At 36.3% G+C, this 15,036-nt stretch overlaps 1 protein-coding gene across 1 annotated transcript; it reads right to left on the minus strand.

Annotated features, from left to right (window-relative positions):
- Positions 1–12,517: 12,517 nt before the first annotated feature.
- On the minus strand, positions 12,518–14,458 carry LOC145988987 (uncharacterized). The gene has a single exon (XM_083124289.1). The coding sequence runs from the start codon at positions 14,456–14,458 to the stop codon at positions 12,518–12,520; it is 1,941 nt and encodes a 646-aa protein (XP_082980415.1).
- Positions 14,459–15,036: the final 578 nt, after the last annotated feature.

Below are 15,036 nucleotides of genomic sequence, written 5' to 3' on the forward strand. Positions count from 1 at the left end.
TTAAAAAAATCATACTCTGATAGATTTTCAAATTTTTCCCTAAAACAATCCAACAGGTGGTCTGATTTTATATATCTTGCAATATTTCTTCTTTCAAAATATGTTTGCATGTTCAGGTATCTATATTATATAAAATTTCTTGGGGTTCAAATCAAAATTCTATGCTTAATAAAAATATCAGTTGGGTTCAGCAGTGTGCTTTGTATATTTTTGTGTGTATGTGTATGTGTATGTGTGTTGATATTTTTGGCTTTGGTATTTATATACAATTTCCTGGGGTTCAAATCAAAACTCTATACTGGATAAAAAAAAAGCAGAAATAGGCCACAACTTGGCCACAAGTAGACCGGAAGTAGGCAAACCGGAAGTGGACCGGAAGTGGACCGGAAGTGGACCGGAAGTAGACCGGAAGTGGACCGGAAGTAGACCGGAAGTAAATATGTGTGGGTGGGTGTGGGTGGGTGTGGGTGTGTATAGGTATGTGTGGCGTAGTTTTAGGTGTGGTCAAAAAAATATGAAGAGGGGCATATTTTTGACAGGTTTATAGACAACAATCTCTCAGAAGTGCCTTTTATAAGTGTAGCCTCATCAATCTGAGGGGGTCATACTTTCCGAAATATTCCCGAGAGCATTTTTACAAAAATCTTGGATTAAACAGAGGTTCCACACTAGAGCAAAAAGCTCATATGGCCATGTTGAGCTTGTTTTAAGTGTAGCAAATCTGCTGGAGGGGGGCTCATACTTTCCGGCACTGTCCCTACCACAAATACCACTACTATTACACAAGACCATTAATCCATAATCTAATACTGCTCGATAATAATTCTTATAAAACATAAGCATGCTGGTAGGATGTGCTCCCCATTTGGTATTCGCCATAGCTTTAAATAAATGAAATATTTTATCGGATCTATTTTTCATCATATTTATTTGATACTGCCATGATAATGATGCATCAAAGTATACACCTAGATATTTTACTTGTGAAGCAATTGGAATTTGTATTCTCCTAGGAATAATGTTGAAAATATTTTGAAGACCCTTATGCTTAAATACTACTATTTTGGACTTTTCTAAAGATATTGATAATTTTTTCTGCTTTAACCATTCGTTAAATTCTATTAATTTATATTCAAACATTGAAAAATCTTTTAAGTGATTGTTTGAGTCTAAATATATACATACATCATCAGCATATTGTAGAAACTGAAATGGGGAATCAATTATTGTTTTAATATCTGATAAATAAACATTAAATAATAATGGGCTAAGAGGACTTCCCTGTGGTAGTCCTTGTCCAATATATATTGGACCTACCATTTCTGAACCAAAATGAAAATAAAGTTGTCTTTTAGATAACAATTTCCATGTCATTATGAGTATACAATGTGGCACTTTTAGTAATTGTAGTTGTCTCAATAGAACAGTAATATCTACGTTGTCATATGCACTTTGAATATCAATAAAGGCTGAAAGTACTGATTGGTTTCTTTTAATAACGCTATAAATATGAGAAGATAATGTTACTAATGCATCCTGGGTTCCATAACCTTTACGAAATCCTATTTGTCTGGGAGAAAATACCTTTTGACCTTCCATAAACCACTCTAATATTTTTAATAAAAGCTTCTCGAAAATTTTTGCCAGTACGGAACTTAGAGCTATTGGGCGATATGACTGACCCAACGAAGGGTTTTTCCCTGGTTTTAGAATTGGCATAATAATTTGAGAGGTCCATGCAACGGGGATTTTACCCGATAGGAATATTTGATTGAAAATTTTACATAACATGCTTAGTGCATTCTCTGGAAGATTTTGTACCATAGAATACGTAATTCCATCAATGCCAGGAGCAGAATCTTTAGACCCTTGAAGAATTTCATGAATTTCATTTACAGTGATAGAGGATGTGAACCCCTTTGAGTATTTTGATGTAGATGAGAACGTGTAGAATATATTAGGAGGTTCACAGGCTGAAGTAAAGGGCGTAGGAATGACTTTATTAATAAAATCGGTTTTCCATTCAGTAGACAAAGGTAAAGTCCGACTTACATGTGCTTTTCTAAGTGATCTGAACTTGCGCCATATGACGTCTAATTTTGTGATAGGGTTTATTTCTTCGCAATATTTTTGCCATGAAAATCTCTTAGCCTTTATATATACTTTTCTAGATTTTGCAGTAGTTCGTTTCAAATTTATCAAAGTTGCAGGTGAAGGAGCACTTACAAATTGTTTCAATGCTTGTATTTGCTTCCTTTTTGCTTGAAAACATTCTTCATTCCACCAATCTATTTTAGGAAAATTTCGATCATATTGCGGTTTCAGTCGGGGACAGGCATAATCCATAACTTGAGTTATTACATCCACAATTTTTTCATATTGTACAGTATATTGGTTTTGATATTCTTTAGCTGAAAATTTTAAGTCTAAAACTGAATTATATTTCATCCAATCTGCCCTCTTTACGCTCCACTTACGAATTGTTTTTTGTTTTATTAATTTTGGAAATTTTTGAGATAATGTTAGCATGATGAAACATGGAAAATGATCACTAGTTCGTAAATCAAAGTCTATTTCCCACACAAAATCAAAACACTGATTATCAGATATTAAAGTTAGATCAATAGAGGACATATTATTTCCATTTGGTGGAACATGTGTTGGAGATCCATCATTTATAACTGTCAAGTTATTATAATCCATCCAATCTTCAACTGTCTTTCCCAAAGTATCAATTCTATGATCACCCCTCAATGTATTATGACAATTAAAATCTCCTGTTATGATAAAGGGATGTTGAAAGCCAGATAAAAGAGAATTTAGATGAGAGCTCTGTATTTGTTGCGAAGTATAATGAGATGGAATATACAAGCTAATAATATTATAAAGTAAGTTGTTTAACTGTATTTTTATACCGACCACTTCTACATTATATTTGGAAAATAAATCATGTGTTGAATTAAACTGAATTTGTTGAAATGGTACACTTTCATGAACAAAAATTCCCACACCCTTATTTCCCACATTATAATCATTTAATATACTATGATAGTGAGCAATATGAATATTTTCTGATTTTAAACCCCATACCTCACTAACGCAAATAATTAACGGGTGACACTCATCTATTTATTTAATTAATTGAAGTTTCCTTGCAGAGAAGGATCTTAAATTCCATTGTATTATTAATGGCAAGTATTTTCTTTGCTGGTAACACATTGTTGTTTTAAATTAAGGTGTGTCCCCGAAATCTTGTAAGTCTTGAATTAGTTTTAAAATTTGTACAGAAATTTCGTTACATTTTAAGATTATTTTCCTAATATATAATAAATCATCACTCACTGAAATTGTTGTGGTAAGTTCAGCTATTAGATGTAGCAGATTTACTAGCGATTCTTTCTGAGATGGACTCTCCGCTGTTGTCCGGCGTCCAATCGAATCTGATTTTCTATCCTGTTCCTTAGAGGAATACGTCGTGCTCACAGGTTCACTTGAATTAGCCACTGCTGATGATGCTGACGTAATTTGTGGATCCTTGTGTTTATTTTTGTCCTTTATCAAAACAGGTTTTATTGTTTTCCTCAATTGTGAAGCAGAATGCAGTCTAAAATTTTCCCCGTGTTGTTTTTTAAAACTTTCATAAGACCGGTCAGATTCTGATGGCACTTTCTTCCAACAGAGGTTACTCAGATATGTGTCATTTCTTCTATTTTCCCAATCTGTAACAGAATTAAATCTGATCGTAGTAGGACTTTCTGATGTGCAAGGGCTTTCCTTGTTTATTGATTCCTTTCTTATCTCTAGCAATTTAGGAAAGTCTTTAGCAGAGGTCGCATATGTTCGCTGTTCATTTCGTGGATCAATTCCAAAAAGTACTTGTTTCCTTGCATCTTGATAGGAGATGTTGTTATAAGCAATCAGCCTTTGTATTTCTCTCTCTTGCTCCCATCTTACACAAGACTTATCGGTAGATAAATGGTTTTCTTTGTAATTAATACATTTAGGACTGGCATTGCAGATTCCATGTTCCGCTTGACCGCATCTATAACATACGGGAGAGGATTTACACTGTGTTTGTGTGTGTGAGAAACGGAAACATTTCTTGCATAAAATCACAGATCTTACTTTTGGCTTCACTTCAAATATTTGTCTCCACAACTTCACTTCTTTTGGTAACTGTTGGGATTGAAATGTTACACTAATCAGTTTACTAGGTTCTTGCCTTACTTCCCCCTCTTCATTGAAAAAAGTTTTCTTCATCCTTATTACATCTATTATTGGAACTTCAGCTCTAATGTCTTCGATTATCTCGTCTACTGGGATGTCGGTAGATACACCATATATTAATCCTTCTGTCACTAATACACCTTTAGGGATTCTGGCTTCTAAATGGTATTTTTCCTTGATGAATTCATTTTTAGCAAATTTATTTGCATCATATGCTGTGCGAAATGTCAATTTTGCCTGCTTCAAACCACTTTGTTTAACGAATTCAACATCAACCTTCTCCTTACACAAATTATAACCTAATTTTAGCGTATTCAAGCTCTGTGATCCAGGTAATGTACTGTCCACCAACACGATATATGGGCCTTGATGTCCCTCATAATATAAAGACATATCATATGCCTCATTTCTATATTTAGCAACACCAACCTTTGTACTTGCATTTACTTTCGGATTTTTTGGGTTTTTCTCCACTTCAGGTTCCGTGCATTCTTCATTAGATCGACCTCTTTTGAAAGAAGTCTTATCACTAACTTCCATTTCCGCTAACTGTTCAGGTACAATCACATTCATATCACTCTGAATTGCTTGCATTACATTTTCTTCATTAATCTTCACATCCTGAGCCATCTTGGGAAATCAAGCGTTTTTATTTCTCTTTTCTCTTTCACATATCAAATGTAAAATGAATAGAGAGATTTAATCTTGTAACTCTAGAACTATTATTCTCAAATCAAACTTCAATTAATTAGATCTCAAACAAGAAAAACAAACAATTCAACACGCTATTCACACAGAATCCAAACGATCATGTTGGAACAATCATGGCAGATAATACCAAGGTTATTAGAATTATAGGTTGGGCCAATGCGTTGTTTACTCGTGATGACGAAACGATGGTAAGAGGTGAATTTATCCATGAAATGAATTCCAAATCTATGCGCCAGTGTTGCACTATGCAGATAAGAAAGCATGCCAGAAACTGAACACACGAAATCGAGTACACAAATGAGCATTCCCACCCATTTACATTTTGTGGCTTCAGACAAATTGAAAATATCGATAGGTACTTATTGTTATGCGGGACAGAATATTATTGATCGGAACGGGAAATTTTTAAAATCCAGACATTTGGGACGGGAAATATTCGCAATTTCTCGACTCTGGAAATCTCGAATTCTACACGTCATTTTCACCTTAAGTGCATTTCTGGAATGAAAACTAACAAGTTCCAGACACTTGCAATGTAGAAAACGTCAAAAATTAATACCGTTTTAAAATGACCATTCCGTATTTCTCCACTGTTCGGGATCCAGAAAAGTAGGGAAGTCATTTGCTGAAGTCGGGATCGGGACGGAATTTTTCTTTCCGATCCCGGTCCCGACTTTTCGAGATACCACAGACCATTTGTTATTATTATTTATTTTAGTTCAGCACAAGATACATCTTCCAAGTACGTTGAACATAATATACTGTACATACCAGAAAATAAAAGTTCAAATGAGTATTTATTTTCGCTATATTTACACTAGGCTATAGACTTGTATTTTTTTCTTCAGTGCACAACATGCTTCCGCGAATTTAAGTCTGCCTAACATGAAATGTAATACTGTTCAACTTTGCTTTCACGTAAACTTGGCATGAAGTAATATTTCATTCTCTCAGGCAGTGGCGTGCCCAAGGGGGAGGGGGTTGGTGGGGGTTATAAACCCTCCTTTTGCCCAGTATTCCTAAAAAAAGAATGTCAAATGTAGGAAAAGATGGCAAAATGAGGGATGACTACCAAAAATAGTGTACGTAACCCCTCCCTTTCGAAAATCCTGGACACGCCACTGCAGTCTCAGTTAACATGCAAGGGCACATTCTTAACACCTTTCGATGTGTAGTCTTTAATTTCTGCAGTAGAAACAAAGTGTGGCTTCTTACCGATGTGTAAAACGATTAATACGACAACTTTCGTGTCGGTATTTTATAAGCACAAAATATACACGAAGTTTTGTTCAAAGTTACGTTACGTTACTGCGAAGCCGTAATTAGATTTTGATCAGCTGTAGTAGTTTAGCTTAATGGTTTAATTTTTGCTTTTTAACTTGGCCATAAGGAAGAATTCAGTTGCACAAGTATTGTAATTTTTAATATCGCTTATACGTTCTATGAAATAAATATTACTGTGTCTGTAATAGTCTTACATAGTAGTATATATTTTTAAGAATACTTCAGTGAATTGAATACGTTTCCACAAATATTTAAAATCCTATTACTAATTTGTATAATAAATTTTAAACTTCTGCTCTATAGAATCCTTAAAAATATCACCAGTATTTTTTTTCATATAATCAAAAGAACATCACGTTATGAATCTCCTGCCTGTGATTGCAGAGTAATCAAACAAACCTCAAATTATCTATTCTTCCATTGCTCGGTAAGGAACTAACACAGACACGCCCTTTTTAACAGACTACACAGAGCCAAGATACCATTTCCTGTATCATACCCTCCCTTTTATCCTATCCCTCCCCTCGTACAATGTGGATATTATATAGTTTTGCCCGCCAGAGTGGTATTGTAACGTGCAAGTTTCCGCACGTTCATGACTTTCTGTACACTTGGATTTGGGTACGGTTTTCAGAACAGGAAGCACTCGAGACGTTGTGGATCGATCTTATCTTGCCTGTCTTCAGTTTTACTCCTTCCCCTGGTCGGTGCAAGTGCACTAGTAAAAACCATAAACAGGATATCATTGTGGCTTTTGCGATTCCAGGAGTGCTATATGGCCCTGGCGATTCTGGGAATGAACTTTGAAGACAACAGGATGTCATAAGTGCATCTGCTCTAGGAAGGATGCACCAGATGAGTACCAAAGTACCCATCACTTCCTTCAAAGGTGCAAAGGCACCTGCACATCCTTGATTCCTAGAAAGGACTAACTAAGTACACAAGACACTCAGTGCAAGTGTCCCTAATGGAGAACTAAGGGTGAGACAAAGGAAATACACAAATATAAAAAGGGCAGGATATAGAATTCAGGGGGCAGTTGATTCTCATTGTCCAGAGAGTCGAGAGTGCAGTCCTGATAATCCCGTCAGCCAGGGGGTGGTAGTCGACCAACAGATCTGAATTACGGCCGGAGGCGCTGTCCAGTCTCCGAGCCAAGATGGAAATCCACCCAGCCAAGTCCAAGCTGTCTTCAGGCACTTAGAAGATGGACACGGAACTTCACTTCAAGATTACTAAGTATCGCTAATCTACCCTTCTTCATTTCAGCTTCTTTCCCTTAACACATAGGTTGGGATATTCTTCATATATCAGCCACATCTGTTATCTATAATAAACCTTGTTATTGTTAATCATTACTCAAGCGCCTAATTGTGTCTATACCTTACAGGTTCTCCTATTTAGGATTAAGACTCTACCATAATATTAATGTATTCCTTTACAGCTCTAAGCCCAGACGTCGGATCTACATACCCCTAACGGTAGTGCTCGGGCACAGGCCCGACAACCGTTACAGTATTTAATTTTGAAATATGTGTTTGTATATGCAAGTTTGTGATCAGTGTTACAGTTCAGTTCAGTGAAGTATAGTTTTGCGATATCTATACGACCACAACTACTACTACGAATTCGATTCTATGGTACTCCTCCACAATTCCCAGTGTTATATAACCATACTCAATGTACGGGTATATAAGACCATAATATATGCTTGTTTTGATTTCTGATATGTTATATTTTGAGAGAAATTTGTGTCATGGTATGTGACGTAAAGTTCCCGCCCGACCGTTTGACGGCGTTAGCGGCTATCGCATCTCCTTTTCCACAGCCTATAGTACACATCCTCACCTAGACATTGTTCTTGTTCTGGTGTTTAATATCTGCAAACTGCAACACTTTCGTTCAGTCACTTCACGTGACTTCACATTGAAGTGATACATTCACTTGGCCGGTTATACGTCATCGCACGCAAAAACTTCAACCGTTACCATGGATATGGGCCAGGGCTGGATAATACCCATTAAGAATTGTTACGTGGAAAATTAGAGATTACCACATAACATATAATTCGTTACCAAGACATCAAGAGTACTCATTTTTCAAGTTCTCGAAGACATGGATCACATTACTCGTAATTTGAAGTTATTGGTCACTTGCCACTATTGTCCATTAAGCAAATGGATTAATTTATTTTCTCTGAAAGTGCGTGAAATTGCTGAAGCTGCAGGCATCTCAGTTGAACGGGTGTTTCGTATTTTGAGAACAATTGGGGATGAGAAAAATGTCTGCAAGATGGGTGCCGCATCTGTTGACAGTCGATCAGAAGTGAATGCAGATGAGAGAGTCCAATGGAATGTTTGAAGAAGTACACAACCGATTTTGCGCGCAGATTTATCACAACAGATACACTACTAAACGCCAGAGACAAAAGAACAATCAAAAAGTGGAAGCATCATGATTTACCAACACCAAAGAAGGCGAAGGCTGTGAAATCAGCAGGAAAAGTCATGTCGTCAATTTTTGGCAAAGCGAAGAACATCCATTTGATAGATTATCCCCCAACTGGATGCAACAGTACTCTGCTAACCTTCTCAACCAACTAGACACAAACATTCATGCAAAAAGACCAGGATTGAAGAATTAGAAAATCATCATGCATCAGGTGAATTCCAGCCCACCCATGTGTTGTTGCAATGGCAAAAAATCAACAAATTGAAGAATGATTTGCTGCCACACTCCCCTTATTTGCCTGAACTGGCACCCTCAGACTCTCATCTGTTCCCAAAGCTTAAAGAACTCCTCGGTGGAAAGCGATTTTCATCAGATGAAGACTTGAAAGAAGCAGTGAAGAACTATTTTGCAAGCTTTGAGGAATCAGTGTTTCGTGACGGGGGTCATGGCACTGGAACATCGCTGGATGAAGTGCATTGATCTCAAGGGACACTATGTAGAAAAATAGAAACAAATTCGATAGGTAACTGTGTTTTTGTATTTCTAATTCTTGGAACTTTTCAAACGATCCTCGTATTGAGACGAGATTCCAGTCCTGGACTTCCTTCTGCTAAGGGGCCCTCTACTGCGGAAATATGCTTTAAACGGTTACTAAAAAATTCTTATTTGAAATTATGAATAGAAAATTTAAAATCTTTTTTAGCCACACAATGAAATTTAACAACAGCTATCTAACAATATCTTGCAACTCAATTGCACATACAGGAGGCCACAATATGATGTTAGTTCTATGCCTCTAAATGGGTAAATGCGGCCTGTTCCAAATATTTTATCCAATATATATATATATATATATATATATATATATATATATATATATACAGGGTGACTGGTAATTAGATGTATTCCCTGAAAGGGGTTAAAGTAGAGACAATTTGCAATAAATTTGACCATATGATACCCCGTCCGAAAATTAGTAGTTTTCGAGATAATCGAATTTCTTTTGTTTCTTTAAAAAATGACAATTTTCCACATAAAAACATGAATTGAGAAAAAACTGCTCATTGTATGGAACGTATTTCAGCGTTTTCTGATAGCTAACGAATAAGTGGTTCGTTGAAAAAAAAGTTTTTCCTAAATAACAATCAGATGTAAGTAACGGGTGGGTCTAAACTTACAACTGATGATAAAAAAACCCTTTCAGGGAATACATCTAATTACCAGTCACCCTGTATATATATATATATATATATACCACCACTCACTGACATAGATGTTCTCCATGAAGGAAGCCCAGGAGGCAAAAAATGCCCGATTATGACCCCCCATGAAATTGTCCCAAAGGGCCGAGAAAATTTAAAAAATCGCTCAATCCCCATTTTTTCACGTCCTTAGCAACAGTTTCCAAGGCTTTTCTTTCTTGCTCACATTGTTTCCTTCAATTCTTAATTGTTTAGCTACATTATATTTCTCACAGATCACACACAGATGAATCAACTTCTGGTTTTGAAAAGGTGCCTCACACAAGGGTAACATCTACATAAGAAGAAGATTCAATCCAGAAACAATTACGCATATATTATTATACTCAATGCGAAAATATATACATCGTGCTTGTTTTAACTAAATGTTTAGGGGTGTAATAACAAACAATTCTTTATAGCTTGCCGTGCTTGTTGTTGTCCATGGAAACGGACGTTGCTAGGGATTTTAAAGAAAGTTTATTTTGAACAGGAAAACTACTGTAAGAGAATTATGCTAGACTTTTCGAATTTCAAAACATGAGCATCAGAATTTATTACAGAGGAGAGGTAGGAATTTAATGGGAAAAGACGGAAAACAATTAGCCTATTCTTCAATTACGTTTACAAATGTGAAAATGACAAAACACGTAAATATTGCTTTTTCAATTTAGTGACGCTATTGAATTCGTTTATACAAGAAATATAACTATCTTGAAACGGTTATTGCTTACTCACTTTATTATTAAGAAAATTGGCAATACTATTTTGAATATTTGTACCATATTAGAGCCCGTACACGTGTTACGTTACGTTCAAAACTTTCCAAATTAGCCAAGCACGTCGGCGAGCGTACGAGACGTGGCCAAAGGCCACGTATATAGTATGCGAGTCTGAACATATAATCGGATTAATACAAACTCTCTTGACGTAATATTTGATTTCATCTACGAATAGTAGGTACTACTGTACTGTACTATTTTATTCATTCTACGGAAAATAATGTTTTGAGATTTTCTTTTCCATAGAATATCTTTGCATTAATCAACAACAGAATTATGATTACATAATATTTTTTTTTATTCTTTGCTCTTTTACAGCGGATTCAACCTCCAATTACAGACGGCGTATACTACGTTTAGTTATTACATGGGGACATATAAACACATATTCATACACACACATCACCTATAACACATGAGAACATATATTACCTAGGTATATACACTTATATACCGGGTGTCCCAAAAGTAGCTCGACCAAGAAAAAATATTTGTATTTGAAAACAATACTTGTGTTATTAAATCAACAATAATTTAATAAATAAATACAAATATTTATTTCTCGGTCAAGCGACTTTTGGAACACCCAGTATATTGTACAATATTTGTGATTAATACGCAAAAGTTCAGTTCTCAACAGTTGTGTTTGTCAGTTCGGTGACTGAGCTCGTAAATTGCCGTCGAAGTTCTTGTCTTGGAGTCTCGACCTTGGCTTGCGTGTCCTTTGCAAGCGCCCCCGTATCAAATTACATCTAATCGTCGCTCATTCTCATTGTTGTGATTGGACAAGAGTTGCAAAGATGAGACGTGAAAGAACAGGAATACAGCACATGCACATAGTGATAATAACTGCAAAAATAATAGATTGTTGCCAATGACAAGAGATGAGCAAAGAACCCTTATGCTCCAACAGTGTCAGCCTGTCTGTCTGCCTGTATATCCGTCCGTGTTAACTATGTATATCTCAGAAATGTCATGAGAGACATAAATAATATTTGATGGACTGATTCATCTACCAAATTACATCTCAACGCAGCAAATATTAACTACGTCCTTCGGTGCTTTGGAGGAAATAATCTTAAATGACCGACCTGTCGATATCTATGAAATTAGCAAGTGTGAAGATAAAATAATTCTACAAATGAATGCCTGATAAAAACAAATCTAATGCAATATAAATTATTTTCTGGAACGTCCGTCTGTCTGTGGGGATAAAGCAAATCAAAGTCAAGTCTGTTACAAACTCTGAAAAATTATTTGATTTTTGTCTTGCAATTTAGGGACTCATGCATCAAATTTTTCCAAATTATTATGACTGTGCAGATCCCAAACTGTTGTTACCTATCCGGATTTCAGGAAATCATTTACTCATTCTTGGGATTCAGAACAATTTGGAAATTTCGAAGTTGTCTTGTGTTCAAGTGAATAATTCTCCGAAGTTTTCTTCACTATAAGAGTCTGTAATTTCTTGGACATGTGGAATTTTCATTCAAGAAATTCGAATACAGGGAGAAAAATTGTGTACAATTCTATTTTTATATAATTACAACTCCAGCTTATGTTAAAAATTGCCTGTGATCAAATATGTATCCACATGCATGTACACACAACAGCACATATACCAGTTATGAAATTTATGATCCTGTGAAAACCCCTACCAATTTGTTTTTTGATGGGGGGAGGGCGCCCCGTTTACATTTGTGTCCAGATTTAGTAATATTAGAGACAGTGCTATTAACGAGAGTACAACCCTTATTCATATATGGTGTATGGTATGTTCAGTTATCTTAAATTGTGATCAAACCTTCATAAATGTTTTCATTACTTTTTGCGACATATTCTCCATCCAATTCTGATTTTCTGTCGCCTGAATGAACACATCATTACTTCTATCGCAAAAACTGCACAACTGAACGATAATCCGATGAAAAGCAACCAAAATGCCCCTATGAGAGAACCCAAATGCAGATCAAAGTGCAACGGTTTTTTCCCGACCTCGAAAATCCTCCGAGACTCACTCTCGAAGTAATCCAACGAATCTCTCACCCACTTTTGCAGTAACCCTGATTCAAAGCATCCGTCGACAATCTGCTTAAAGGAGTTCATGAAAGGAGTACCAAGTTTAAGATAATAAATTTCGGGTGAGGCCATAAACTTTTCATCTAATTTATGAACAAAAGGTTTACCAAAAGCATCGTATTTGGCAAAATAACGTATGATAAAGTCGAGCTGTGATTCATCGAAAAATGTGCAGAATTTTTTTTTATTTAAAGTTGCTGTTCTAAGAGCCATCTTCTTGGGGATCCATTTTTTGGTTATCTCTCTTGCAATGGGATCATCAGAATTATTGAAGAGATAGATTTGTCTGGGAGCACCACCCACCGGTAATCCTGATCTCAACATTTCCTCAACTGTGTTGAGGTCTGGGTACTTCTTAGGATTGGTGATAAATCCAAAAAGGGAACCAAGGTACCCAGTACTTAGAACGAGCGATGACAGGACCCATATAATGAACATTAGTCTCAAGGTGAATACATTCTTAGGCAGAGTTACGGAAATTCCAAGAAGAATAGACAAATTGCACATTGTAACTGAATCTTTCCATACAATCTTGTCATTCCTAGCAAGAATTATTATTGCTTTGGATATCAGTGAAACAGCAACGAATGATATAAATGTTAAAATCCAGGGAATCTTTTGAAATGGAAAGATAATACTCATCCATTGAGGGTAGGCATCTGCTTTGGGAACAACCCATACCAAACGGCTGAAAAACCCTGTTGTTATCGAATCGAATGCTCTGTACATGTGTATATCAAAGGCTTGTGGATGGTTGCCTACAAATTCAGCTTCACATTTCTTTTCCAGCAGTTGAAACATATGACCTCTCTTCGACAGATAAGGAAAATCACGAGGAACCTCGGTTTTTAAGTTGAAGTTCATTTTCTGGGCTAGGGTATTCATCAAATTAGCTCTTGAACCTTTGAAACTTTCTGTTCCATCTGAATTGTCAACAGTGTAATAATGAAATAAGTCAGTAAAAATACAGAGAGATAGAGGACACCCGTGCAGATCCCTTCCTTTGTCAGGAAAGAAGTTTACTCCTTTTGGGAAAGATCCGTTATCCCACTCACCCAAGATAACATGTTGAAATGAAGGCCTGCAGTGATTTGCTGTGTAGGGCAGAAATGTATGAACTTGAACGGGATGCTTGGTTTGGGCATATTTGTCATACGCACTGTTCATTTCCGAGGAAACCATGATCACATTAAATAAGTTTCTTGTCGCCGAATCATTGAACACTTTTGTAATGTCTGCTTGTGTGTTTCTGCCATTTCCTATTACTACCAGTGTTTTGCTACGAGGATTCCATAATAGTAGACGCTTCAGTGCATAGTCTATTGCCCTGTAAGTCCTTGACTCTTTAAAGTAAACCACGTATGCCAAACCATCGTAGCCATATTCCCACTGTAAGGAATGCATTTGTTCTTGCATATCTAAAGTAAAATCTTTGAATTGAATTTGAACAAATGGAATAGAATATTCCGTCGAAGTGACGTCAGCAATCTCTTCCGTTAATTTGTCTCTAATCATTAATATAGTATATGCAGTGTTCATGTGTTCTTTCACAATATGTCTGATACTACCAGCAAGCTCATTATCTGACGGTTGTACTTCCGGTATTTTGTGCGAAGCAGCTGTTGAAATTGTTCCTACAATGATAATGATGAAAATCTCAAGAAAACCTTTCACTGTTGTCATGTTCTCAACGATCCACTGTAAAGAAAAGAAAAGGAGCCCGATATTAATCAAAGGTTGCCCTGATATTTGATTACAGACAGGTATCACCTGTGCAAGATTGGACACACGTCTACTATTTACCGATTTTTCGAAGTGCTATAAATGTTCTTCAGAACGGTACAAGATGATAATTTAATTTTGGGAAGTAATTTTCAATTCACTAAATATACTTTGCGGACATCATGGGGTAAAATATGCTCTGCTTCTGTACGTGTGTGTGTAGTTCCATCACTGCTGTTTTCTGGCTTCCGAAATCAAGCGATCCATTGTGCGATACTAGGTGGAAGCCCATATAGTGGTTCTGATCCCACTTTAAACTGTAGGTCCAGTCCCGATTAGTCTTTCTGTACATGAACTTGACTTAAAAACAAAATCAATGAATGGTTTCGAATTCTCCATTCTTACAAAATCCTAACTCTGTCGTTCTCGAATTTGCCTTCTCTAGCTACTGGGGAAATAGTTCACGGTTCCTTTACTAATATCTTTTTTTAACCCTAGCTTACCCGAGGAGGGCTGTCAGGCTCACCACCTCTATTTAT

This window comes from Lepisma saccharinum, chromosome 6 (genome assembly GCF_977018435.1).
Source record: "Lepisma saccharinum chromosome 6, izLepSacc3.1, whole genome shotgun sequence".
Taxonomy (NCBI): Eukaryota; Metazoa; Arthropoda; class Insecta; order Zygentoma; family Lepismatidae; genus Lepisma; species Lepisma saccharinum.

Bases quoted from the DNA above. Each gene is read 5' to 3' on its own strand.
- LOC145988987 (XM_083124289.1), bottom strand. From the start codon at position 14,458: ATGACAACAGTGAAAGGTTTTCTTGAGATTTTCATCATTATCATTGTA.